At 46.7% G+C, this 27,879-nt stretch overlaps 1 protein-coding gene across 1 annotated transcript in view; it reads left to right on the top strand.

Annotated features, from left to right (window-relative positions):
- The window catches only part of PAPPA (pappalysin 1), a 187,821-nt gene extending 169,106 nt beyond the window's left edge, over positions 1-18,715 (top strand). Inside the window, exons 21-22 of the mRNA XM_009668174.2 lie at positions 2,488-2,586; positions 14,743-18,715. Of these exons, the coding sequence (XP_009666469.1) occupies positions 2,488-2,586; positions 14,743-14,850 (207 nt within the window). The 3' untranslated portion in view covers positions 14,851-18,715. The remainder of the gene's footprint in view (positions 1-2,487; positions 2,587-14,742) is intronic.
- The last annotated feature ends 9,164 nt before the right edge of the window (positions 18,716-27,879 follow it).

Genomic DNA, 27,879 nt, shown 5'->3' with positions numbered 1-27,879 from the left:
TGCATCAATAGAAACTTTCTTCTTTTCATCATTCATTCAGCGGTGTCACTGCATCACAATCTATCATCTTGGAAAGCTTTGCCCGGACAATTGATAATGGTCTCTAGCATCATTTTTAGAGCATGATGCTTCCAGTATCCAAGAATGGGCCAGAGCTTTTTCTCTGGCATTAAGATTTCAGAAGAAATGCAGTCTTCACCAAGCCTTTTTCACAGCTATGGAAACAGGGAATAATAAGCCAGTAGGTCAATAATACTAGGTCATTAAGCTGATACAGTTCCTAATGTATTAGTATCCTTAGCATAAGGAAGGGTTCCCTGAATAGAAGACTCTAAGCAGGGCATTATTTTACTCTTGGCATTTACAGTGGCAAGCCAGGCTTCTGCAATGTGATTTTTTGTCGCTCCCTAGTGGCAGGAGTAGAGGTTTATGAGTCAGATGCATACTTCCAGGCAGTTATCTTAGGTGTTTTGTTAGAAAACTAGTCCCCCCGGACTACTTATCTAGTCAGAGGAGAAAGTAAGGCTCCTCCAAACCCTTAAGACCACTAAGTTATGCATGAAGACCTCTACTGATCTCACCCTCAGCAGCCAGGCCTCAAAGGTATTCCAGATGAAGATTTTGGTACCAAATCAGAATATCTGTTATTTATTCTGTTCTTCTCCTCCAGAGAACTGACTTACCTGGTCTGTGTCGGTGGAAGTGAAAGGCGTGTTCTTCCACAAGTTCCTGTTAGTAATCTTCCAGTGTTCATAGGTGTATGGCAGAGATATAGGGATGGAAAATTAAATGAAAGCCTTTCTTGACAAGCAGGCACAGCCAGGCAATACATGGGAAACATGGAGAAGCCTATCCAAGTGTCCTGGGAGGTTGAACAAAGTTTACCTTTTGGAGATGACCAGGTTGGCATAAAAATATTTATCTATCCATCTGTTTATAAACCATTGCCTCTTAACTTTTAGCATATCAATTAAATTGGAAAGGCCTTTGCAAGTCAGAGCCTTTGCCTATATAAATCAGTCTGTCTCTATGTAAGTAATGGATTTAAGCCATTTTACAAGGGTAGGAACCTCATCTTACAATTCTGATTTCCTTGTCATCATTATAACATTGGCATGTAGCTAAAAAAGGGAATCTCAATTAGTCAGTCACTTTCTGGTAGTCCTGCTCTGGTCTGATATTGTCGTTATTGCCGTAATTTCCTATACCAGCACAGAATTTGCAAAACATCCGCGACAGAAGCCTGCATCTGCATCACTCCACAAGATGCAGTTCAATATTGATGAGCACGGACATGGCTCTTTCTGGGGAAAGTATGCCAGCATTCTCAGTAATGGTTCTGGATGTATCTATCATCAGGAAATCTCTGGTACTGCAATTAGTATAAAATCCTCCCAGAAAGCCTCCACAAGCCTCCCAGCTCATTCTGCAAAGTTGGCTTCTCGTAGGAACCTGGCATTTTTGTTTGCTTCTTTGGTTTTGGTTTGTTGTTTTTTTTTCAATGCAGAACAAATGAATTTTTGGAAAAGAGCAGAAAAAATAGGAATGGTTCCATGAGCCTGTGAGCATAAGGGTTGTTAAGGAGAGATGACTGTACTCTCTTCTCAGCATCTGTTTTTCTGCTGCCTGGGTTTCTCATACCTGGCATGGGCCCTTCTTAGCATCAGGTGGAGCTTTGACTTCCCAGAAAGATTCACTGACCAAGAAGTCTCCAACACGTAAGGACAGACCAGACTGCAACAAAACCTCAATCTGTGGCAAAGTGGAAGCTTTCTTCTTCAGAATCATTGTTATTATTCAGGTCCTATGCAGTACATAGACTAGTGATCACATTGCGTAGACTAGTGACCACATTTTGTTTTTCAAGGTGATTTATGATTTTTACTTAACAGCTCTCCACAACATCCCTCTGAGTAATTACCATTATCCCACTTCTGAGCTGTGGAGCACAGGAGATTGTGTGTCTTCAGCGAGGTCGTACATAGTCACTGCTAGTCCGAGAAGGAGAGCGTGTGGTCTCTGTGCTGAGCTCAGAGCACTTCCATTTCTCTTCTTGAGATGTTGTCTCCCCTCATTGCTGACGCTTGTTGCGTAGTTTGGAGAACTGCAGTGGAAAGTACAGCCCGTTTTGCTGCTTTACCTAATCTTCTTGTCCCATATTGTTTCTGAAGGTCAGCTTAAAATTGGCAAAAGATGCCACTTTTTTAGATGCCTTGATGCTGTCTCTGGGCCTAGTCAAATCAATAGTCGTGCGGCATCATCTTATGTGGGATGTGAAAAGCAGACAAGGGATTGTTTCCCTTCCTCTATCCTTTTTTTTCTGTATGCTTTGAAAGAAGGGAATAATTATCTCTTGCTTTTTGGAGCAATTGGTAACATTACAAATTGTACGGCTCCTTCAAGTCTTCGTCTTTTCCTTCAGATTTTGTATCATGGATTTTATCCATGTGCAAGTCCTCAGCCTTTTTCTGCTCTTTGATTTTTTAGCCTTTCATGGGAGACAACTACTGTGACTCCATCAACAACCGAGCCTTCTGCAACTACGATGGCGGGGACTGCTGTGCCTCAACAGTCAAGACCAAAAAGGTATGTGCGCCTATTTCTCTTTTCCCTATGAATCCTTTAATGAGTGCTGCTTTGTGCCTTGGCAAATTTTATTTTTACTAGAATAGGGCATCTAAGATCTCAGAAGGATCTTCACTCTGTGCAAAAGTGTCAAGAGCAACAGGCATCAGCTCACCGTAGACACCGAGTTCTTGGTTCATTTTAAGGTTTTCTCTTGATAGTTTTGTGCATTTCTCATCTGAACTTGCCTTACACCTGTGCAAGGCAGGTCCTTAAACAGTGGTGACAAGCATTCATTCTTACTGCTAATAGTGCCCTAGCTGCTCTGCAGAAAAAGGCTAGCTCCCTCTAAAACGCTGCTGCATGCACCTCAGAAGTGCTGCTAGTCATCAATGCTGCACCTAGTGCTCAAGACAGCTGCACAGAAACTCTGAGAAGAGTGTATTTGTCTGTCCTCAATGCTCAAAAAGGGAAACTGAAGGTTAGGAATCATTAGGAAAGGAAGAGAGAGTAAAACAAAAGCATCACTGTAAATCTGTACTTAGATCCACGTGTGCCCATGTGTGCATGCCTTTCTCACCATCCCATCTCCCAAAGGATATGGCAGGGCCTGCAGGTGTGCAGAGAAGGGCAGCAGAGCTGATTGGAGATATGGAATATCTTCTATACAAAGAGACATCACAGTGGTCACGACTTGCAAAACTTGCAAAAAAGATAATGGACATGGGTAATGGTAGAGATTTACAAAGTCATTATTTAATACAGGGAAGATGCTGAGGGAAATAAAATCCACTGTTTCTTATCATACTGCAATAAGGGGGTGAAATGGAAATTACCTGGAAGCAGATTCTAAACAATTGAAAGAAAATGCTTATTCATACAATGTATATTTGAATGATAGAACTCATTGCCACAGAGTATTGAGAACAAAAATATATTTGAAATAAAAAAGAGAATAAGTACATTCGTGGAGGCTAGATCCATCAATGGCTATTAAACACAGTGATCTGGATGCAATTTGTGGCTCAGGAACGCTTAAACCACTGACTGCTTGAACCTGGTAGGTTTACCAAAGGAAGGATCTCTCTACACATCACCTGTTTTTGTATGCTTCTTTTAACACTCGTTTCTGGCCAGTGTTAAAGATACTACAGTGTCAGTGATGGAGCCTGCAGCTTGAAGCAGTGCAATATTTAATATATTTTTAACCAGGGTATAGATTTTAAACTTGCTTCCCAAAGACAAGAGAGAAAATTTTAGCCTCAGATGTGTAAGATTTTTACCTTGTCTTCAAGATTTGGATGTAGATCAGAAAGCAGAAAATCAAGCTATGTTAAGTATCTGATAAAATAGTGGGTAGTAGAACTTGAGAACAGATAGAGGAAGTTTGGGCATACCATATGAAAAGATTGTCCATCTTACCCATGTAAGGAAGAACTTTCTAGTGCAGCTGAAGGATTGAAGACCTCTCACTAGCAAACAGTCCTTTCTCAGACAGCTTTTGCTACAGCTGGTTCAGCCAAATATCTCTTACCAGTACTGTGCTGTGGGCTTTCTCTGGCTCATCCAGGAATACTGGGGTAGGGAAGTGGACAAGTCTTGGCAAGTGGAAGAAGTTAATCTCTTCACTGTGCAGGATATGGGGGAAGAGGCAGCTTTCCTAAGTGTGCCTTTTTGGAAACATTTTCTCTCCGTGTTACTGTATTTCTTTTACAATAATTCCCGTGAATGGCATGCTGGAAGGGAAGCAGTAGCAGGTGGACTTCTGTGTTCCCCAAGAGTGGAGTATGGCATGGACAGTCCATAAGGTGCTCCCTGTTGTAATGCAAGATAGATCCGGAAATAACCACTCCAAAGATGAGCAGGGTCAGACAGTGGCTCATTTTTAGTATCATCTCCAAGAAGAGATTCCCATCTCTGGCTGATTTTCTCGTTTCGCTACCTCCTTGGGAAGAGCAGCCCTGCAAGAGGCTGGCTCAGTTTGCTCACTCTCCTCTCAGACCTGCAGGCAGCGGAGGCTGGCTGGAAGGGGTGAAGGCAGAGCTGGAAGTGCCTGGTAGCTCAGCATGGCTTCGTCCTTGTCCTTCTAGAACACGCAGCCTCCAAAAAGCAAGAAAGGAAACTTTATCTCGCTGCCTCCAGGCTGGAGAGCGGGAGATGAAAAATCTCAAGAGATGCCAAAGGAATAGAAGTGAGGTGGCTGGGAGGGGATCGACTAAAACCAGCCCCGTCAGGACGGGAGTTAAGGGCACAACAGGCATGAGGACAGTGTTGTTGGGGTGGAAACAGGACTCAAACACAAGGGATGTGGTTGCTGAATTGATGGGGAGAGGGATAGGATTAAGGTTTGGGAGCAGAATTTGTTGCTGGGCAGGGAGTTGGGGCAGAGTCAGATCATCAGTACACCAGGCATAGTCATGAATACTTACCAGCAAGACTAGTCATGCTCAAAATATCTGCAGCTTCCTGCCACCCAGAAATAAAGTGACCACCCAAGAGGGCGAATGTGTATTGCAGCCCAGTTGGGTACTGGTCTCTGTGCTAAAACAGCCCAATGCAAACGGCAGGCGGTTCAGAGAGAGGCAGCTGGTCGCACATCTAATGCATTTCGCCTGCGGAGGGACAGGTTTCCAAGCTTTTTGGAGGTAAATCTGCTTCCGTTGACTTCCCTGGAAACCTTATCACTGTGACTGGAGGGATTAAACTTCTCCTAGCTTGTGCTTCTGCAGACACTGTCTTAGGGATTACCCAGTTTGTGAGGTCTGGAGCAAGGAGCATATCGTTCTTCGCTACGCACTCGGCTTTCACTTTTCTCCTAAAACTCAGTAACAGCAACAGAACCGTCTTCTTCAGCCTCCAAAGTCAAAAGCAAGATGGCAAATTCCCCGTTTATTAAATTTAGAGGGCAAAGCGGAGAATAATAACCCAGCAGCCGGGGCCATGGCGTGGTGTAAAAGCTGCGGCGGGAGCAGGCCCTGCGAGGCAGGCAGCGTCTCCGCTGCCGTTCAGAGACCTGCCGCGGCCGCGGATCGGACGCTCAGCCACGGGGGCACAGGCGCTCGGCCCCGCGAGTTATTTTCCTGTCTGAGGCCTTTGACTGGAGAACAGATTTGAGGCATAGTTACTCAAATATAGCCCTGCCTTTGAAGAGCTTTATGAGTGGAACGTTAAGGGCGATATTCCAAAGGGAAAAACAATGAAAGGTGAGAGAAAAGGGAGCTGAATAAAAATACTCCACATACCAAATCCTTCCAGCGCGCTTTGCCACCTACTTAAAAAGGCACAGTTTTAAAATACGCATTGGGTGTAAAAGCCAAAAACCTGGCGGAGACATAAGGAGGGGCAAGTCCAGCTCTGTTAATTCCAATACCAGATGAGGATGTATTTTCATATGGTTGTAGAAAGAGCGAGACACATGAAAGAGAGTGCTTTGCTCCTTCTCTTTCAGGGTTACACACTATGTGGCAGATGTGTCAGTCTTTTAAAGCCCCTGCAAGTTTACCCATAAATGTCTAACATTTAGGCAACACCTGTTTTTCTCCCATAGCGTCACAGGACGTTTTACTAGCTTTAGATTTATCATCTTTTCACCATTGCAGCCATTGCTGAGGTGACACATGGTTCGCATTTAGCAGAACAGAGGGACTCTGCACATTATTTTAGGAAAGGACGGAAGATTAACATTGTATCATTTGAAGATTCAGGAGTTAACAGTCAAGCAAGAGCTGACTTCAGATCTTTAGTGTCCACAAACTGTCAAGACTTAACGTTTCCCTGCGTTCCCACTGCCCTTCCAAAAGCACTTCCAGCTGCACACGACGCTGTGAACCAGGCTGTGGGCAAATAAAAGATTCAACCAATATTCACTTTATTCACTTTAAAGATTCAACCAGTATTCACCCCCTTACTTAATGTACGATTTTGCACACTCCTGTTTTACAGGCTGAAAAAATGCGTGGCCGAGTTTCTGAGTGGCGTACGGCATTCACTTCGACCACATTTTACCTTTTCAGATGAGCGTTAGCAGCAAATGACCTTGTGCGTTTCTGCGCTGAGAGAGGAGCAGAGCTGTGTGACTTATCTGACCAATCACAGGCTCATCAGCGCTGCTGCTTAGATAGGAAATAATGAGTATTTGCCCTGAACTATTCGCAATCAGCCGAGAAAGCTTAAAAGAAATCATTAAAGACCTTCTTTGAATGCTGCGAATGGCAGTGAATAAATTCAGACATATTCTGTGCATAAATTTGAGGCAACTGCAGTCAGCAAGTGGGAAAAAGAGGCATTCATCAGCTTAATTCTTTGTTGTGCGCTAATTGATCAGTGTCCCAGTGCAGCAGGCGAGAACCTGGGGCTGGCTCAGAGACAAGGGCCACCTAAGGAAGCAGAGACCCCACGTCTTGCGGCCCTTGTCGGACCCAACCCCTCGTTGCTGATGGGGCAGCTACACGCTGTTTTGGGGAACAGTGCAAGGGCGGCACATTTTGCATTCAGGGGGAAGAGGAGGGGGCTGCGCTGCCTTGCAGCTTGCCCTGTGCGTGACCCAGGAGTAGCTCTGAGAGATGGGAAGGCCTCTGCCATCCACGCCTCCAAGGGAGAGAAGGCTTCTGTTGTGTATCTGGAGGGGATAAAGTCTTCCGTGAAGGACAAAACAAAATCCCATCTCCTTTTAATCTTTGTATCCTCCGGACCCAGCACAGGTTGCCAGCTCGCTTCTGCCTGGCTGCTCTAGGAAGCTGCTTCATGCTTTGTATCCTGCCGCAGATAAAAGAAGATACTGTGGTTTAAAACATTAAATACATGACATTATTAAAGTGAGAAAAATAAATAACCTGGGAATAACTGGCTGTCTCTAGGCTGGTGCGAGGAATTCCTGAGGTATGTGATGCTCCAAGGAGAGCATTTATGGCCACTTCTTTCCTATTAGTTTCAGGGAATCTTATCTCCAATGACTGTTCTCCTTCAGTTCTTTTCTCTTTCCTTTCCTTCCTGCACGTTTCCCCTGGACAAGGCTGTCTAGAAAGGCCTCACAGAAATAAGAAATATTTCTCTTCAGGCCCTGCTTGTATACCTCGTTCCAAACTAGAATCGCAGGTTTTCTTAGTTGTAGATCCTGCAGTCTGGTCCCTGCAACTTGTCCAAGCAAATTTAAATCCACAGAATTTGCTGTTTTAAAATTCCCCAACATAAACCATTTGAAAGGCCAAACTCTAATCTCTCTTAACTCTCTCTTTCCTTTTCGTCACGTAAGGAGTAAACCTGTTTCCCCCCCACCGAGGAGAACCTGTCTCATTCAGTTTCATCACTCAGGTTTTGCCCCAGCCACTTTGCCCTATAGTACTTAGAAAAAAAGAAGAATCATCCTGGTAAAAATGCCGCCCCTTTAGCCTCTTGACATTTCTGTCCAACACCTTGGAGAGGAAAAACAGCAAGTGCCTCAGCGGAAAACAAATGAGGCCTTGCGGTAGATAGAGAACCGTGTGGGATTCATCCAAAGCTTTGCTTATCTAAAAGATATGCAACTTATCAAAACCTCTTCAGAGACTTTATGGCCTAGAATTCAAGGCCTAAAGAAAGGAGCTTTGAACTGACGGGCTGCTGCTGGCTCCAGCAGGGATTTCCAAAGACTGTCCCTGTCTCCTCAGAAAGGAGGTCCGCTGCAGTTTGAACCGTAAGAAAATAGAAATAACCACTTCTCGGTATTTTGGAGAAATAACAGCCCTCTCCCAGCTCTCTGCAACACAGACCTGGCTTGGGGAATTTCAGGTCTTGCTCTGTTGGCGGAACATGGTTTTGAGGCAGTTCACATAATTTGCAGCTTAACTGACCACCCTGGCTGAGGAAATTATGCTTATCCAGAAGAATTGATGTTCCTGACATGATGCTCCTCTGAACAACTTGAATGTCGCCAGCTGGGTGTGTTTGTCAGCTCTGTTAATTAGCTGGAGAGATACAATGAATAGTGGGTGAGCACAGAGGAAGGAAGGACACAATAAGAAGTGTTGCTTCATGTGTTTGGAAGTGGCTCAGTGCTATTTCATGCTCCAAGCACGCCGTTTCACCTAGGCATTTGGGTGAATTCACTTACCCATGATTTTCTGATCACAGTGTGAGCGGCTAGCTGTTTGCCATGTGAGGAGCGTTTTCAGTCATGGTTGGTTGGGACGGGAGCTTATTTTGGGGCTCAGCGCTGGTTTCACAACAGCTCAGGGAGGCTTTCCAGGCAGCAATAAATTAAAAGCAGTGATGGTAGTAGCACATGTTGCCTATCCTGAGAGAACATTCTTGGCTTCAAGGGACATGGGGCTTCCCACAACACACTGTGTTCCTAGGAGAAGTGCTAGTAGAGGGTGTTTGCTTAGCTATCTGACCTCACTTCATTAGCAAGTGTTACAAAAACCAGCGAACAAACCTTCCCTGCTCCACCGCCAGCTATTTGGCCCCTGGGTGGTCTGTCTGCTATTAAATCTTTGGTGATTATTTAGACTAATTACATTCATGTTTGCACAATCAGTAGCACAAGGATAGGAAGCACAGCTGATTGCTGAGCAACTGAGCTCTGCTTGCTTTTGCGCTCTGTGTGGTTTGGCAAACGGGCTCCCTCGCTCAGCCCCTTGGTTGTCAGAGCTCAGCGTGCAGGCGGGGATGTGGGGATCCAGCATTGAGGTCCCGATACAGGTGAGCTGCAATGGGGCTTTCCCTGGGATCTCTGCTGGCTCTGTGCCATTGTGCTTCCACCGATTTTGGTGGTGTTGCTCCTGATTTATATCAGACTGAGAGCGACACACGTCAGACTTTAGTTGAGCTACGTCTTATTCCACTAGCGTATGAGAGACCGCACCAAGGCTTACTGACTTCAGTGGGGGAATGCCCAGTTTATGGCAATGCAAATGACAAAATTCAGGCTTTCAAAACTATATGTATTGGAGTGAAGTGGGATTAGCTAAGAGCTTCATTGTAGCTTTTCCCAGAACCTCTAAGCAGTGACCTAGGTATGGCGTGGCCCCTGCATACCAGCCCAAAGAGTTAAAAGGGGACTCTTTTCTTGTTTCGTTATCTCAGAACAGCCCCTGTGGCCTTAATGCCAAAAACCACTGGGAAGAACCTTGCAAGATGCATTTTGTCCCACAAGAGCCTTGTCAGGGAACAAAATACTCCCTGGTATTTGAACTGCAAGGGTCTCGGGAGGCGCGGGCCTGAGACACTCAGCGCAGCCTGCCCTGCTTATCTTGACACAGTGCGTTTGCCCGCGGAGGGTATGTCTGCAGCAGGTTCTTCATATTTCCAGTTATTCTTGTCTGGGAGATTTCGCAAACACTTCAGTTGAAATCTAACAACTGGCCATTTCCCTACACTTTGCACCCCTCCTCCCCAAATTCCCCCCTTCCTCTAAGCCATGCCCATCCCCCTGGGCCCAATTCTGCTTGCACTGATGCCGCTGTGAATCAGCAGCAAATGTGCCGCCGAATGGGAGTTACAGTCAGGTCAACCTGATAGGAGTGTGCGAAGGATGAGATCCAACCCTTTGCATAGCTATTTTCCCATCCCTCCCTGTACCTGTCTGGGATTTCTCCTGTCAACATTGCCACCAGTTTCCTTCAGCCTAGCCTCTCACAGCAGTTCCCAGGGGGTCTGTCTCTGGATATCACCAGACTCTTGCTCTCTCTTTAGATAGGTGTCTTGTAAGCAGGATTTGTAGCCTCTGAGTCATTTCATGACCTGGATCCCAGTGCTGCATCAGTCTGTCATATCACTGTCCTAGTTCCCATAGCCTGGGTCATGGCATCAATGGAAAATGCCTCCCTATTTCCAAGTGGGAGCTTGTTTTTTCCCATGGTCTTACCATATGACATGGGAGAGGATGCTTGGGGCTCTCACATCTTTGTCATGCATAGGAATATGAGTTCATATACTGCACTGCATGAGTAGCGAGTTGGTCAAGTCAGAGGTGGCTCAGACCTCCTGTGTGTGACACAGCAGGTGTTTGTGTTTTTAGTTATGCCATCGATGCAGACTGCGCCATCCTGGTGGCCCATCACCTGGAGCAACGTGGCCAGAGTTCTGGGAGACATTCAATGAGTTGTACTAAGAGAGCAGGAACAGGTCAGATCTTCCTTCTTAGCCTCCCACCTGGTCCATGCCTGCTGCAATTGCCCCTTTACACTCAGAGCAAGCAGTGCCATACAGTGTATGCCCAAGAGTAACAGACCTGCTTTAAGCTGTGCGTGTTCGGGGCGTTCGTCTTGAAAATAGACCCATTGTCTGGTGTGGCTGAGGTGTGATCCACATTTCCGGAGTGCCATGTTGTCCCAAGCTGTGGCTTGGTTTCTGGTTCATCTCCAGGATGTAGATGTGTGTGTGTGTAGGGGTATGTGTGTGCGTAGGCAGGTACAGCTGCGTTCTTTGGTTTTGCCTTTCTCAGCCTATTTAGTTAGTCTGTGGAGACAATATCCTTCTGTTTCACCAAAGAGCTGAGCCTGGCCTTAACTTTTAGTTTTTTTCTTTTTCTGCCTGTACTCCTACATATTAGCTGTCTTTTTCACAAAATGGGAAGATACAGAGGAAATGCAGATCTTGGCAGGTGGAAGCAAAAAGACCTGATTCTTTAATATTTGTTTTACAGATGGGTATCTCTGTACATTTTAGTGCAGCTCATGTATTCTGTTAATGATTTGGACTTTCACAGGCTTATTTAAAAAGAAAAGACGTGTTTAATCTTGGAGTAGGTATATCTGGGCTCCACACCTAAATGGGCCATCACTCAGAAGAAAGTTCCATATTTATTATTATTTCTAATAATATTATAATTTTTGTTCTAATAGTATTTCTAATAATATTATTTAATCATGGCTTTGTACTCCATAGGGCTATCACTGTACAAGCCCAAGACAAAAGACAGGCCTTGTTCTAAGGATTTTAGGGCCAGCTCTTTTAAGGTTTCTCTGAGTTAGGTACTTTTGACAATCTGACTAGATGCTGTGTATGGGTTAGAGTCCCTAAATACCGGTGGAAACCAGCTCCCTGGGGAACTCAAATGTATATTTGTTATAGCTGCTGTTTAAAGGGGAAACCCTGTATTGCTCTTGAGTCTGTATAGAATTTTATCTTGTCAATTTGACTGTGGATATGCACATCACCCATAGAAATCTCTGCCTTGCCACACAACAGAAAATGAATCTCTGGAATTCACTGCCATAAGACAAATCATTGCATTTAGCTGGACAGTAGTACTGAAAAAATTAAATTGCATACAAAAATCTGTAATGCGTGTATGTTGATAAGGCTAATGTGATCAGGAAGAAACCCTCTTACAGTCAGGCTATTCCACTACCCACTGCTGTGACGTCTGCTGACGCATGGAGCTCTTTCTTTTCAGGGCCATGGCACTGCCCTGGGTAGGCTGCTTCTGTCTGTCTGTCTGTACAGAACCTCTATTAGGACGCTGGAGGGTTTCTGAAGGACAACACACAGGAAGATGTTTCTTCTCTAGTGGCTCCTTCCCCCCCCAGGAATTTGCTGCAACGTGGCGGCTATCTGTTCTCTTATGCCCACCTTTTGTTCAGGTTGCGCCAGTGCCGAGCACACACAGTGATGTCTGAGAAAGGAAAGGGGAAAATGAGAGCTTAATAAGGAGAAGTGGGAGGAGAAGGCTTGACAAAAGCAGATCACTCCAAGGCAGCATCAAATTTATGCCAGTCTGGGTATCTAAAGTCACTATTTCCGCAGAGCCTGCAGAGCAGGTTAGAAGAATGAGAGTTGGTAGTAGAGTTGGTAGTTTGGAGACACTGTCACGCAGGGCTTTCACTCTTGGCTCTGATGTTCTCACAGGTGTTATGTTTGCATTTACGGCATCTCCAGGCCAGCAAGAAATAGCATTATGCCACTCATACATGGAGAGTAGCAGAGACAAAGAGCAGTAGGATAGTCATAGCTAGTTTTAGGCACTTCACTGTATGTAGTGCCTGAGTACACACACTGGTGTGTGGTTGTCTTATGTTCCCTGTAAAATATGTATTCACCTCTCTGTGAGACTCTTTCTCTTTTGATTATAGGGGTCACTTATTTGCCTTTGTTAGGTTGTTACAGACAAATTTGGGCCGGGGTGAGGAAAAGGCTTGATCAAGACAAATGAAAGAATCAGAACCTCAGGTCTTACCTCCAACTAGTAGTTTCCTTGTACTACAGGGAGGATTTTTTTGATCAAACCTATTGCCAAATCTAGACTGAACTGAATAATTTAGGATAAAAAATAAAAGTGAGTAGTGTGTGGGAAAACCACAGACGTATTGAAATGTTTTGTTTTGGCATTTTCGAAATGAAATCAGTTTTTATTTCAAGACATAAATTTTGCTTTAAAATTTCCTTTTTTGTTCTTATGTCCTGGAGGGAAAGGTCAAATCTGAACTGTACCAAATAATCTAAACCAAAATGTTCCTTCTACATTGAACAAAAGAGGTCCATTTCTTCCCTCTGTCAAAATATTATTTCTCTACAGTATTTCAGTTCCATCATTAAGCAATCCGTCCCCAGCCTTCTCCCCAAACCCCATTGTTTGCACACTCCATTTTCCTATCTAAGAATATTCATAACACTGTGATATGGGACAGTCCTACTTGGGACCTTAAACTCCCTGTTTTCTGCAGTTTCTAAAACTCCAGCTTCCAGTTATTTGAATTGATTTGTTTTTAACTTCTTGGAAAAATCTCTCCCCTTTGCAACCTCCACGTTTGCACAAACGTAGATCCAGATTATTCACTGCTTGGTTATTTAGCTCATAAGTCATCAAGGCCGTGGCTTGATGAAGAGCCCTCACCCTATTTTACCTGGAGGGTCAGGTCTTCTGGGAGTATAGTCAAAAGTGATGGGAGGAGGCTCTCTAAACCCTCAATTGGTGATGAGCATTGGCTATTTAATGTCTCTGACTGTCAGCGTGTCCCTGCCTTAGGCTCCCCAGCTGTGAAATAAACACACACCCGCTCCATCCCGTTCTTGTGTGTGTCAGTAGAAAGGCATGCTATAGATGGACATGCAGACACAAGTATGAAGGGTCTAGGTGGAAATGGCAGCTATGTGTTCCTAAACAGTGCTTGGTCCACATTCCTAGATGTGCTGTTGATGATACATAGGGAACAGACAGACCCAGGCTTCATGGCCTGGAGAAAAGTGTTTATGAAAGAGATAGCAAACATGTGGCAGCAAAGCCAAATGAAGCAGACCTAGTGCGCGCGTGCAGCACTCGCTGGGAACATTTGAACAGGTTGTGGCATTGTTTTGGAAGGAGTGTAAAGGAGGGGAATGAGGTCATTTGCTCAGTCTGTGCAGATGGGAGACATTCTCGGGAATTCACTTCAGGGCAAGCAAGACACTCTTCCACCTCCACTCCCCCCCTTTTCTGAATGTAAGTACCATGATGCAACAGACCAAAATCAACTTCCGCTAGCCAGGCGCTGGAGGCTATTGTTTCAGCTCCTTCCCACGCTTCTGTAGAGAGATCTCGGTCAGATTTTATCTGCACGTAGCCGAATCTCTCACTTGCATTCCTTCACTGTTCCCCAGTACCCGTTAGCTAGCTCTCTTGACCTTAAACACAACAGGTATTTAGAGCAGCTTTTCTGCTGGATTGCAGTCTTAACTGCTCTGTGCGGTAGTGTGTTTGGTTCAGTTCCTGGCCCAGGGAATTAGGACTAAGAATATTCAAAATATTATGTGCACAAATGGACTTAGGTATGGCAGCACTTACTTCTGCAGCACCTGAGCCATAGGGTCCTACTGCAGAAAGCATATTTTTTCAAAAGAGTCTGGAGCATCATGAGATCCAGGCATAGCGGTAACTACCCTAAAAAGCCCCAGGGCTTGCCAAAGAAGGAACGTGTCTCCTCAGACAACTATGTTCCATGCCCCATGTGAGCTGTTGAGAGAGGATCTGTTGGCCAGTAACTGAATGAGCTGAACAGGCTCCTCTATACTTTCCACAAACTCTCTTATAGACAGGTAGCTAATGTGAAGTCTCAGTATATCAACACAGCATGAAAATGAATCACTGTAAGAAATAATACAGCTGAAGGCTCCAGTTGATCTCTGAAGCTATCACTCCAGATATCTGATTTATTCTTCAGGGTGGTATAGTAAAGAGAGTTCCTTCCTTCATGTCTTTGTGTCTTTGGTTTCCTTCCCCAGGTTACTCCCTTCCCTATGTCCTGTGACCTACAAGGAGAGTGTGCTTGCCGGGACCCCAATGCCCAGGAGCACAATCAAAAAGACCTCCGTGGCTTCAGTCTTGGGTAATGCCAAGCAACATGGAAAGGAAGACCACACTGCTCAAGGCAGGCTAGCAGAGACACCGCATCCCTTTTGGTATTGTTTTTAACATTTAGCTGCTCAACTGGATGGCATTTCTGCACCAGGGACCCTTAGAATTCAACCAGTCTGCCTTTAATTTTGGTCCAAGGAGAACTCAAAGTAGGGGCTTATGTATTAACTATATCTTACATAGTGATGACAAGAAACAAACAGCCAAGAGTCAAGTCAATAAGACTTTTATGTATCAAAACAGCATGTTATGCCCACCTAATCTGAACAGTTTGTATTTAGAGTTAAGGCGAGAAACAAGCTATTTATGTACACATATTTATAGAAGTAAGTAGGGAAAGAGAGAAAGAGTGAGAGATTATGATTGACGCAAAAACACTTTCCCCTCTCCAGCACTCACAACTCAGACCGCTAATGGAAGAGGCTGTGCTTTTGGAGGACTCCAAGCTGAGCCTTATCTGATGCTGAATGCCAAGGTATCTCATGCTCGGGGAGCTGAGGTTGAGGTGGGTTCTCCACAGGGCTGTGCCTCTTGGCAAATGACTTGTCAAATGCCCAGCTAGCTTGAAATATGGAATGAATCTGCTCCTCACAGGAATGCTGCTTCCAGCTAGGGACCTCAGCAGACTACAGTGGCCTTTCTGTACAGCTCCTCCTTCTCCTCCTGCCCTCAAAAAGCAAACAAAAAGTCCACCAGTAGCCTGCCCAGAATTTGTAGGGCTCCTGGGGCGTTTCTGTGTTGAGGTGGGCAGGTGGTCCCGTAGTGGAGCCAGGGAGCAGGGAGTCTAAGGCCTGGCATCAAGGAATGTGGATGATTGCTTCTGAGGAACACAGAGGGTAACTCACCCCCCACCTCGCCCTCGCACTTGTCATTTGAACATGTCTGCTGCTGCTACTCCTGCTGCTATGTCCCATACAACTAGTTTCCTTACTGTGTCAGGACAGGGTGAAAACAACCCCAAGCAACCAAACAGTCTGCCTTAAAGCTTACCTACAGCCTGCCTTTCAAACCCTCTGGTCTCTTCCTTAGCACTGGGGCAAGAAAATAGGACACCAGCCAGCCAAAGGAATCTGCTTTCGGCCTCCGTCCACCCAACTGGTTCTCTAACTCTCCTCCGCTTCCCTTCTGTGGTGGTGTATATCTAGCAACTGCTTCATATTCCTGCTCTTTCAGGAGAGGGGAAAGGGAGGAGGAGACTTTGCTAAGGGGAAAGGACCTCTGGAGTCAGTATTAAAATTTTGGCCATATTTGTCAGTATTAAACTGCTAGGCCTGTGTTTTGGCCATCTTAGATCAGGAGATTAGCTGCTTGTAATCTTTCAGAAGGAAAAGCGTTAGCTGAGGCAACCCTCATACTTCCCTTTTGTATAGCTCCATCCTCCTGTTGCAGTCCAGAGGGGCACAGGTTGTGCCAGTCCCGTGGGGATTCATTTCACCATTGCCGTTCATCGTGTTGAGGCACTGAGATGCCCGGTGTATCCAGTGCTGTCACTGCTGCTACAACTCATTCCACATAGATCCCAAAGATCTCTACAGTGCGGCCTGGGCTTGTCTCCTGCTGCTTCAGGCTCCCACTAAAAAAAGAGCATACATCTGAAAAAATGTCCTTCCAAGTGCTAATTCTATCTGTGCCTTGGAGCTTCCTTGAATTGTACAATCTACTGGATAAAGACAGGTTGGAAAGAGCTTTCCTACTCCTGCTGGATTGAGTATTTAGGCACTGAAGCAAGGCAGAAATATAAGGGGAAATCATTTAGCTCACAGAGATGGATAGCAAAACTAGAAATGGAAAACTGACAGCGTTGTAGATGCAAGAAGCCAGGCTGTTCTCCAAACAGAAAGGACCTCACACACCTTTGGCTTGTCTCTATGGGAATAAACCAGAGATGAATTTTCAAAACGTAAAATTGGGAGGCCTGGAGAGGTGTTTGTCGTCAGAAGGAGAAGAGCTCCCAGTTATGAAGCCCCTTGTTATTCCCAGAGTGGGCCTGGCCATAGGAGCAATGCAGATGTCTCTGCCCCTATCATGTATACAGGAAAAAGAGACAGAATGGGTTCAATGGATCCTTCCAAGGATCTCAACTGAACATCCTCCAATGTAGAGAGTATTAGCAAAAATTGATTGTGGGTAAAACTTACACTTTTGCCTCTTGCCCCTCAAAAAGAGCCTAATTAACAACAAAAGTAAGTAAGTGTGAGACGCTGGCTCCCTTCTGGTCCTTTTGATCTCCCCTTTTGTGCTGGCAGTTTGTTCATGTGCCATCCAGCGTAGCACAAGAGCTCTCAACCTCAAATGCCTTTCAAAGTGCAGATACATCAAGTCCTCAATGTCCAAGGTATCTTGGCATGATCTTCACCCTCCACTCCACCCAGGTTTCACCCTAGCAGGGAGCACTACAGAGGTTCAGTGTGCACACTGATGGCAGCTCACTTTGCAAAACCTCCCTCTCAGTTATGCATTTTAGCATGACGGAGATTTTCCACCTGCTTTTCCCAGCTAAGACATTACCAAGGAGAGACAGATCTGTATAAGCATTATTGCAACTTGCTGCTGTGGGCTTCTGGAAGCTCAGGGTCACCTGAGCTCCTTCTGCCCAGACAGGGCCAGCATCTACTTGCAGAGTTGGAGTCTTTCTCACCTCAGGGGGATGGCTTATCATGGGAGCAAACAGCAGCCTCTCCCCAGCACAGCCTCACACCTCAGCTTCAGCCCTGCAGTCCTGGGGGTGACCACTCATCGCAGCAGTCCCTTCCAGGCAGGCAGGCCTTCCATGCTGCTATTTTTTTTTTTCAACTGCCATGTCGACACTGTCCATCTCCTCTAATGGGGTGACAGATCTGGGAGCAGAAGGAAGTGCTGCTTTGAGTCACATTATATCCAATGGCATTTTTCCATCAGGAAAAGATTGCAATGAGGCAAAGCTGACCTCCAGCTTTGTCCTCCACATTTCCCCAGGCACTGGGCCCTGCTGCCAGGGCAGTGAGAGAGTGGAGCCATGGGACATGGACTCCCGGTCAGTCTGTGCACTGGGGGAGGCCAGCTGGATGGCATCTCAGCATCTGCCAGTGTAAGGGCCTTGGTAGCCTGCTGGAGTCCCTAGGAAGGACCCTGAGGGACTGATGGACGTCAGATCAGGCCCTATGGGAGCTGAGTGGGTCATCACCCACCATCCTCCACCCAACAAGCCAATGGCGTTGGGTAAAGTCAGACAATTGGGTGAGCAGGAGAGGTGTTCATGCAGAAGAAATTTAGCTGCTCATAAAGTGCAGGTCACGTTAGTGCCAAGGGTCTCTGTCACACATTGTGAGCCAAGGCTGCAGCTCACAGAAGTCATCATCCAGTCTATTGGTTAGAAGGGAGCAATGCTGATCAGCACCAGCGGTGCCAGTGGCTAGCAGAAGGGAAGCTGGAGCAGAAAGCAGTGACTTGTGCGTGATGGGGTGGGAAAATCCTATCAGCTGCTACCCCACTCCCTCCCCACCGTCTCGCAGATGGGCTGAGCTGGTGTCCTCTTGCTTTTCTTGCATCTTCCGCTGTCTCCCCCAGGCTGAGAAAGGAGGATGGCACCAGAGGACTCTTTGGAGTCAGGTTCCAGCTACCTCCCTTCTGGTTTCGGTTTCACTTGGTTGTAACTGTCGGTTTGTTCTAGGTTTTACCTGTGTTAAAATAAAAAAAAAGGGGGGGGGGGGGGAAGAGAGGAAAAAAAAATCCCAACAACTAACAAGTTTCTTGCTGCAACTGGTTCAAGTGGGGAAAAAAAAGAAAACCAATAGGCTTTACAGAGAAGAAGAAAAGATGAAAATCCAAAAATGGAAAAAAAAAAACCCAACTACATAAACCAAATACAAAAAGAGCAAAGCCTATTTTTGCGTGTTTGAAAGGAAAACACTGATTCTGCCAGCTGAGTAGAGAGCTAGATACTTAAGTGTAGATTTCCCTAGAAGTACCGTGAGGTTTTATAACATTGTCTGGTTTTGTTTTCCTTGTGCTTTGTGATAAGTCCAGGAACTAAGGCTAAGGTGTTTTTTTCCCCCGGTATATTGTTGTTTTGGGGGGTGGGGGGGATTTTATTATTTTTTCCAGATTATTTTTTTAAGTGTGTATTTGTGCTTATTTTTAGATTATCCAACTGTACATACGCATTTAACCAGTATTTCACTGTGCTCTAATAACTGCACTCAGAAGCACTGCACAGTCTGAATCTGGAACAGCTAGCGAGAGCCTGGGAGTGAGAGGGAAGGGGAAGGAGAAAGCTGCTACATGATCAGACAGGTGATTTCCATTAGAGGAAAGCAGGGTGCAAACCTTCCCCTTCCCAGACTCCAGCCTGTTGTTTCCATTAGAGGCCAAGCTAGAAGACAGGAGGGGATAAGGTGAAGTTCGCTGAGGCTGGGGTGCCCAAAAAGCTTTCAGAGCTGGGAGATGGTCCTCTGAACTTCTTGGGACTCCTTGGAAATTTCTGGCCGAGGGTCCTGACACACGCTTGCCACCAGTTGACCTGGCAGGTTGTGCATGCTGGAGCCCTAGGGGATGAGGCCAGTCCCACTAGAGGTCTTCAGCCACTGTGTTCAGTGGGAGCGTGACCAAGATCCAAGCGGGAGCAGGTCCAGGTGGCTTGAGACGTATTGCCTTGGAGCTACAGCTGATTTGGGCAATAGGAGGTTGGTCGAGGACTGTTCCTGCCACCCCAGGAACCGGTATTCAAAACCCCTGGTCATTTTAGCAGGAGCAAAGTGGGGCTTACGGTTTTGTTTCTTTCTTAGTTTGGCAAACTGAATTTTCCCCTTTTCGCCTGATCTACCCATCCAAGATTTACTGAGAACAGTAATCGCTTCCTCTGAGGCCAGAAACAGGAGCTTGAGTAGGCTTCACATGTTAGAGGAGAAGTCTTGGTGCTACTTGTTGGTGTTATTAGTCCTGTTAGATTGAGATACGGAGCTAATGAGTCAAAATTGTCTTTGATTCCCAGTCTGGTTTGGTTTGGTTTGGTCTTTTGTTTTTTTTCATTCATTCGGTGAGGCCACAATTCAGCCACCAGTTTCCATCTTCTGAGTGCAAAGAACCAGGGCTTTAATGAAACATTTCACCAGCAATTAAAGAGGGAATCGGAACCATTGCGGAGTTTGCATTGTACGGCCTCTGTAATTACTTACCTGTCTGCAGATGATAGGCTGAATTTTGCTCCCATCAAGTCAACAGGGTTTTTTGTTGTCATTGTTGTTGACTTCACTGGGAGCAGGATTGAGCCATGCTATATATATAAATATATATATATAAATATATATATATGATATATATATAATATTATATGTGTAATATTATATATATATATATCAGTGTAATATTTACAAATAAAACTGTGATCTCGTCTAGAGAAAAAATGTATTCATATTACCAACTGCTCTTCCATATTTATGTATCATATTGTATCTTTTTATTATTGTTATAATTATTATGATTATTATGGTTATTATTATTATTATTATGGAATCTTTCTTGGCACCTTTTGGAAGCCACGTCAACCAATAATCCAATGAAGTGCTGAGGATCTATTTTCACAAGAATTCTACTGGTCTACTGTATAAAAGAGAAAAGAAAAAAAAAAGAAACAAGCAAAATACAGTTCAACCCTTAATTCTGTACCTCACGCCTGTACGTTTGCTGCTCCAGTTTTGGGTTTTATTTTGCGTTCGTTTGTTTTTAACGGATCTAATTTAAGTCTCCAAGCAATATATAAAGATGTAAATAGTAAAGCTTATTTATTAAGATTGTCATCTTTTTTAATTTATATTTACACAATTGTTCATCTAATTTATTTTTTTTTTCAATACAGTTTTTAACAGTTGTCCTTTTTGGTTCATGAGTTTTTTTTAAATCATTTTTCACAGAATTTCTTTATACAGGTTTTTTTTTTTTCTTTAAATAAACAACAGCTTCCTCTGGTCTTTCAAAAACAGGTCATGTTTCACTCAAGAAAAACCTATGTCAGATTCATCAGAAATATTTTGCCATTGTTGATTCCTATACCCTAAAGTTCTATATTATATAAATATATAATACCTTGTATGCTTAAATATTTAACTGTGTGATTTTGTATATATCTTCATACACATGCTCACACACATATGAGGGTTAATGTCCCCACATGCTGGGAGAACGGAGAATCAGAAAACACGAACAATATAAGCTTGTATTAAAGAGTTCTGAACTGGACCGGTTGCTCTCGCCGCGTCTCCTTTGCTTTCCGTCGCGCTGGCCTGGCCGGGGCGCCCCCGAGCCGGGGCGCCGTGGGGCCGGGGTGCTGGGTGGCCTGCCGGGGCCGTGGGAGGCCTGGGGCTGGCTGGGGTCGGGCGCCGCAGGTTTTGGGCTTTCCGAAACATGGTTGTGCTGATGGGGCCGAAAAGCCTGAGGGTTAGCGGGGGAGGGCTGCGGTGGTGGTGTGCGTGGCTGGGGGGGACAGTGCCCAGGGCAGGCACACGTCGGCCCAAGTCCATACGTCGTGGTCTGGTGCTGTCAAAACATGAGGCACTGGGTGATGTGCCCCAGCGAAGAGCCAGAGGCAGCACGCTTTTGTTCTGAATCGGGGAACCCTTGGGAAGACGTTCAAGCCCATGATGGTATTTAGGCTGAGCTCTCAGCAGGCTGATTTTAATCATCGCACGGAAAAGGGCGCCTAACTTAAATACTTGTTTAAATACATTTCTCTTTGCCTGTTTCGGCCCCTGGGGCTCGGCAGAGATCCAAACGTGGAGCCGTGGCTTGCTGCTCGCGCGACCCCTCAGCTGTGTAACACCGCGTTGCGTCGCTGAAGGACACGGGCCGCTGTTGCTGCCGCCTGCTGCTGGCCAAGTCACTCCAGGTCATTTTTCACCCAGGGCAGGCTGGTGTCCTGTGCAGATTTTGGTGTGAAAAGCTGCTTGGAAGTTCGAAGGTTGAACGTTTCTAATTTTAAAGAATAAAACAAAAAAACTGCCCAAGGCCTCTGCTCACCATCTCCATCAGCTACAGAGCACTGTCAACCAGAAAATGAGCCCCATCAGGAATTCGTCTCAGCTCAAGGGTATTACCTAAGGGGGGAGGAGGACTGATAGCTAACTGTAGGCAGCCGCTGAGCTGTGTGAGCCATATATGCTGAGCCTTTGGACACACAAGAAAACATACAGTTAAAGATAAGCCAGTCTCCAGCGGTCAAGAGATAGCTGGGCTCGCAGTCCCCCGCGCTAGCCCAATGCCTTTTAAGGTCTGCAAAGGGAGTTAGCGCAGGTCTGGAGAGGCTAAATCCTCATGCCCGGCGTGCACGCTCGCACTGGCACAAACACACACAGACAAAAACACACACTTGCATATGGTAAGTGTCCTGGTCCAAACCCTGCTCTGCTCCCCGGGCGCATGGCGTGCCTCGGTGCTGCATTCACCTCCGGAAAACCGAGGTTGCGGTGTCTCTGCAAGCCGTTAACCGTGTTTTCACCGGCACTGCAACGGGCACGTCTCAGTTTCGTGCCCACCGGGGTGCCCAGGTCTGAAAGGAAAGAGGGGAAAGCGAGCCACAGGGCTGCCGGTTCTTGCTCATGTGTGAAATAGGTAACAGCGAGGGAAAAATCAATTCACATATTGAGAGTTTGGTTTTCTGGGGGACGTGTCCATATAAGGGGCCGAGCGGTGTCCCACACACTGGTAAGGCCACGTGGCTTCCAGGCGTGCCGAACTGCAGGCTGCGCCTCAGGGATGTATTTGTAACCTGAATGCAATTAAGAAACTTTTATTCCTTCAGTAGCGAAAGTGTGGCATTTTGTCCCCAGCACAGCGTTCAGCTCGCGCCCGCTGCCCGTACCCCCGTGCCCCCGGTACACCGCGGCTGGGGACTCGGCTGCAGAAGCCTCCCTCCTGGTTCACAGCCTGGCGCGGCAGACAAGAAAATGCTCCTTTATGCTACTGTTGTTGAAAAAGGTGAATAGATGCAGCTTTTAAAATGTGAATTGATTCAGCATTGACAGCTCCAAACCCTGGTCGCTTGGAGATGCACGCGCAGTCGGGCTAGGTGTTATTTAGCCCTGACAGATATTGACCCTTGAGCCTAAACACAGCCATTCTTAACCAAGCTAATACTCAAACTCATTAATGGTTTAATGTCCCAGGAAACCCCTGATAAGCCATGGAGGCTGCAAGCATGGGTGGAGGGCGAGGGGGCAGGGAGGTGTTTTCCTGCTACGTGTTTCCCTTGGCATCTGCTTTTTTGTGATGGGATAAGGTACTAGATAACACACCTTGGCCATTCTGACACCCTTCTGGTACTGGCTATTAAAACAAAAACAAAACAACAACAAAAAAGCTTGCTAAAGGCTGCATAGTATCACCCTGGCCACCTTCAGAAAGGTGGCAACGATAGCGATAATGCATACAGCGACTTTGTATTGAATAATCAATGAATCAATGAATTCCACAACACATAAACCATGGGACGTTTGGGGGCAATAGAGTGAAACACCAAAATAAATTATTTCTTTACAGTGGCATAAGTGAGTCAGGAAAAGGAAAAAGTTCTGCGTTTTAACAGTCAAAGTCTACTGCAATATACTGACCGTGTATTGAGTGAAAGAGTGAGTGAGAGCATCGTGCTCTCTATACCAGGCTTGTAAACAGTGAATGCATCATTAATAGGTTATAAGCCTGCCCCAGGCAGCCCTAGCAATAGACTGTACTGTAGATAAAAAGACAGGCCTCTAACCAATATATTAACTGATTTGTGTCTGTAGCAGTATATAGCAATCAATGAGTTGTGTGCCGAACTCTCTATTAAGCACTAATAAGGATCTTAAGACAGTAGCAACCTATAGGGATGGTGACCGGTAGCTAGACAGCTCCAGCTGGGCTGTTCCGTATTTGTGGAGGGTTTTTCAAGCTATGTTCAGCTCTGTTCCTCTCACATGCGCACACCTACATGGGCACAGTCAACTGAAACGTACAGCTGAAACAACAGTAACTATGGCCGCTTTCTGTGTCGGTCCCAAAAGCAACTGCTGAAGTGTGGGAGAGGGGGAAAAGAAATCAGTACCTGCATCAAGCAAGGTCTGAACTCCCTGTGCTGCAAGACTGCAACAGGGGTGATGGACCCCCAGCACACGTTGTAGCTGGTTCAGTTCGGCGAGGAAGGCAACTTTGCTATCTCAGCGCCTGCAATGCTGACCGCCTTGCTCTGCAATGACCAGCCTGGGGAGCCTCATGGCACTGTCAAAATTAGGAGACCTGTGTCACCAGGTCCCTCTAATGTCGTGTTGCAAAGGGGCCACATGCTGAAGGGCCTCTTAGACACTTGTGCCACCCAATGCAGCTCCTGTTGGTGGCGTTAAATGAAAAGGAGCTGGCTGCATTAATTATGTATGAAAGCAAGGGAAATTGCTCTGAATTCATATGGAGAAGTCCTCCCCCAGCTGAAAGTCACGGGTTTTCAGACAAGTGTGGAGTTGGCCATGACAGTCATGGGAAAACACAACTGCTAGCAACTTTGAACAATTTGGACAAAAGGACATGGAGAACTAAAAAGGCTTCCAGAGAAAGCCAGGAATATAAGGCAAACATTGCTCACAAGTGTGAAACAAAACACCTTTCCATGTAACCAAGGGCACCTGAAGACCACGCAAACAGTCATGTGTATGCTGGCACATGCGGACACATGCACGCACGCATGCACACACACACACACACACAAAAAAAAAAAACCCAGCAAACTCTCTATGGTCCAGCACTATCTTTTCCTGGGCTTGTTCGTCACACTTAAACAGTTTCCGAGACATACCTGGGAGGTGAGGAAAGGGTAGGCATTCACAGCCCAGAATTTGTCTTTCTTCTGCTCATTACATGTCATAACAATATGATGGCATACAACTTTCCCTCTGTCCTGAGTTGGAATAACAGCTGACTGCATCGTTCAAGTCAACAACTGGCCTAAGTTCTCTGATAAAATGCAGCCAAAGGGCCAGGGTCTTGAATTTTTTTTTTAACTACATGTGAGGCAATACTGTGTCAAAACAGCTTCAAAGGTCTTGGCAGTCTTTCAGCTGACTTCTTTCAGGCTGGGATATGCTCGTTAGTAGTTAAAAAAATCTGTCACAAAATTAATATTGTTCGCAAATAAAAACGTTCACAACTTGTTGATCACTTTTGATGAATGAAGAAACTGTCCAAACAGCAACATGGCCATTTCTCGCCAGCCTCCAATTGTCACCTGCCAATTCACCTGTATATAAATCCTCTCCTCATATAATTTTTATAAGAATCACGAAGCATAAGAGCCTCACATCTGTGCCAGCTGTTTCTCCCCTTTGTCATCGTTCAGCCCGCACGGATGAATGGGCTAATGCTTGAGGTTTGTTGGCATTTCTTTTTTATGAAAGAGTTGAAATACAGGAATGATTTTGGCCGCACTTCAAAGCATAGCTCTGTCTGTGGCTACTCACCTTGTAACACAGAAACACGCAAAAACAACCAGATGCTTTTCAAAATGTTGCTGTAATAAAATGATCTTTCCTAAGCAGGGCCACTGCTCACCCTTGCACCCCCAACCCAACCTCCACCAGCTGTTCAGGGTCATGATAACCCATGCACAAACCTGCGGTTTGTCAGCCTTGCACCTATTCAACCCAGGGCTGTCGGCATCAACATGTCCTGTCAAGCTGCATTTTGGCCCATCTACTGCAAGCGTTTCGCAGCCCAATACTATGACCACCTCTGCAATGCTAGCTCGGGAGAACTGGGATGGGAGAGGGTTACCTGCAGGTTTTTCACTTTCTGCACAGCAATTTAAACCCTGGGGTACCGTGCGCACACACACACATGCACACGCACCTGCACACGCACACGCACACAATTACTCTGGCAAGGAAACGTGCAATTTTGCAGACCACACAGCCTCTTCCTCCCTGCCGCCCGCCCTCCCTGCCACCCCACGTGGTGCAGCCACCCAGGTGCCACGCACCCGGCCTCGCTGCAGCCCCGTGTGCCCGGCCGCAAGCTGCCTGCGCGCTGCCCTTCAACCCGGCCGGGGCTGCTCTGCCAACACCAACAGGCTTCGCTGGTGTGGAAACGGCGCTGCCACAGTTTCCGTACGGTGCGAGTGCTCCACACCTCGGTGGCTGTTCAACGGGCTTAGAAAGGAGGGAGGGCAGGCAGGAGAAAGGAAGGGGAAGGGAATCCTTTTTATTAGATTGTTTATTAACGTTGCAATGCTAAAACTTTCCATCCAAGCATTTAAAATGCGCAGGGTGACTGCCTCGACCTCTGCGGTGTGCAACGCCAAAGCTGGTGCACAAGCAGCTGGCTCAGCCCGTTCCCTCGAAGCCTTCGCAGCTCCTGGTGCTGCAGAGCGGCCCCGATCCCTCTGCAAGGCGGGCGCTGCCCGAGGACAGCGCTGCTTTGGGATCCCCCCTGCCATGGTGGGGCTATGAGCTGCTCTCCTGGGCTTAATTTCACTGCCACCAACAGTGGGGGAAGAGCTAAAAGTGCCCCATTTTGGCATTGCCAGTTTGAGGCATGCGCAGCATTTTTGGCTTCAGTTGTCTGGGCCACCTCTGCCATCTGCCTGTCGTTCCCCTTTTTGCTGTTCCCTGTAGTGGGGGCGCCCACGGAGGCAAGGCACCCTCAGCCCTTGCCCCGAGTAGCTCAGCTCTGGGAGGGAAAGGCCAGTTTGGGCCCCTCGGGTTTTGGTGCATTGGAAACCCAGCAGTGCTGAGTCTCGCTGCCTCCTCCGCAGGCCAGAAACGGCCCTGAGGGAGCACCCAAGGGTGGCAGCGAGGACTCAGGTGGCTGCAGGAAGCTGGGGGTGCCCCTCCTTGGCAAATCTGCTCCTTTTTGTGTTTCAGGTACCACACAACCCAGGCCATGCTAGAAGGCTACAGAGAGCCACATTGAACCAGCAGCCTCCAGGTTTGTGCATGTCCCAGGCTAAAACCTAATGCTGCCAGAAGGTGGTAACACAAGTTGAGTCACGTTGATGATGCTCAGCTTCTGCAGAGCTGGTCCTGCACTGGCCAGCTCTCACTGCTGCCCTCGCTGTAGTTTGTACCTGACCACCCTGGCAAGGCGTGAACTTGCTGGCCATGGAGGCACCCAGCACATCACCTGGGATTACTTGTAAATATTAGCGTTGTTATTGCAAGGCTTTGCCCATCCCGTGCTGGAGGAGACCTGGGCTGCCCACACTACACAGCCTCTGGCATTCCTTAGCCTCTTCCCAGCCTCCAGAGAGCCTGCCTCACGCAACAGAGCAAACAAACAAACAAAATCCCCGAAATACTCCCCCTCCCTAAAATAAATAAAGGAGCAAATGCAGCACTTGACTCCAGAGGCCTTTGACGTTTGACGTGGGCAGGAGCTGTCCCAAAGCAGCGTGTCATCAGCTGCAGAGCAGCCCAAACAAGCAGCCCTTCAGCGCACAGTGCCAGCTGCGCCTGCCTGGGAACAATGGCCATTGTTCGGGCTGCTCGGCTCCCCGCGATAAGGCAGCCCTCTGCCGCCGGCCTCGCGATGGCAGGGGGACTTCAGTTGTCACCAGCGCTGCGTTGGGCTCAGTAGTGCGCCATGTTGCCAGAGAAGCGGCAGATTTGAGGTGCCCTTCAGAAGGGCATGTGCCAACTGGGACTTTCAAGGGCTCCTGAAAGTAATTGCTAGTGAACACGTTTGTTGAGAGGAAGAGTGTGAACATGCATATGGTGAAGAGTGAGCAACCACAGCTAGGTGATGCAGCTGATCCACCCTTTGTGGCAAATGGTGTCACATCATGAAATACGAGCGCTCTTAGCAGCAAACGTGCTAGTGTGTATGTGCACACACACACACACACACACCCCCACGGCACCAGTGAGGCATTGTACTCAATGGCCCTTGGGTTGAGCAAGGCTCTGTGCCCAAGCTCAGGTCACCTAAAGCTTCTGCAGCGAAAACACCTCGCACAGCCAGGCGAAGGGGGCTGCTTTCTGGCTATGCCTGCAAAGCCCAGCGGGAGAAGGTCT

Source organism: Struthio camelus, chromosome 20 (assembly GCF_040807025.1).
Source record: "Struthio camelus isolate bStrCam1 chromosome 20, bStrCam1.hap1, whole genome shotgun sequence".
Taxonomy (NCBI): Eukaryota; Metazoa; Chordata; class Aves; order Struthioniformes; family Struthionidae; genus Struthio; species Struthio camelus.
The sequence above is the reverse complement of the archived record's forward strand: the minus strand, read 5'-3'. Positions and strand labels throughout refer to the sequence as shown.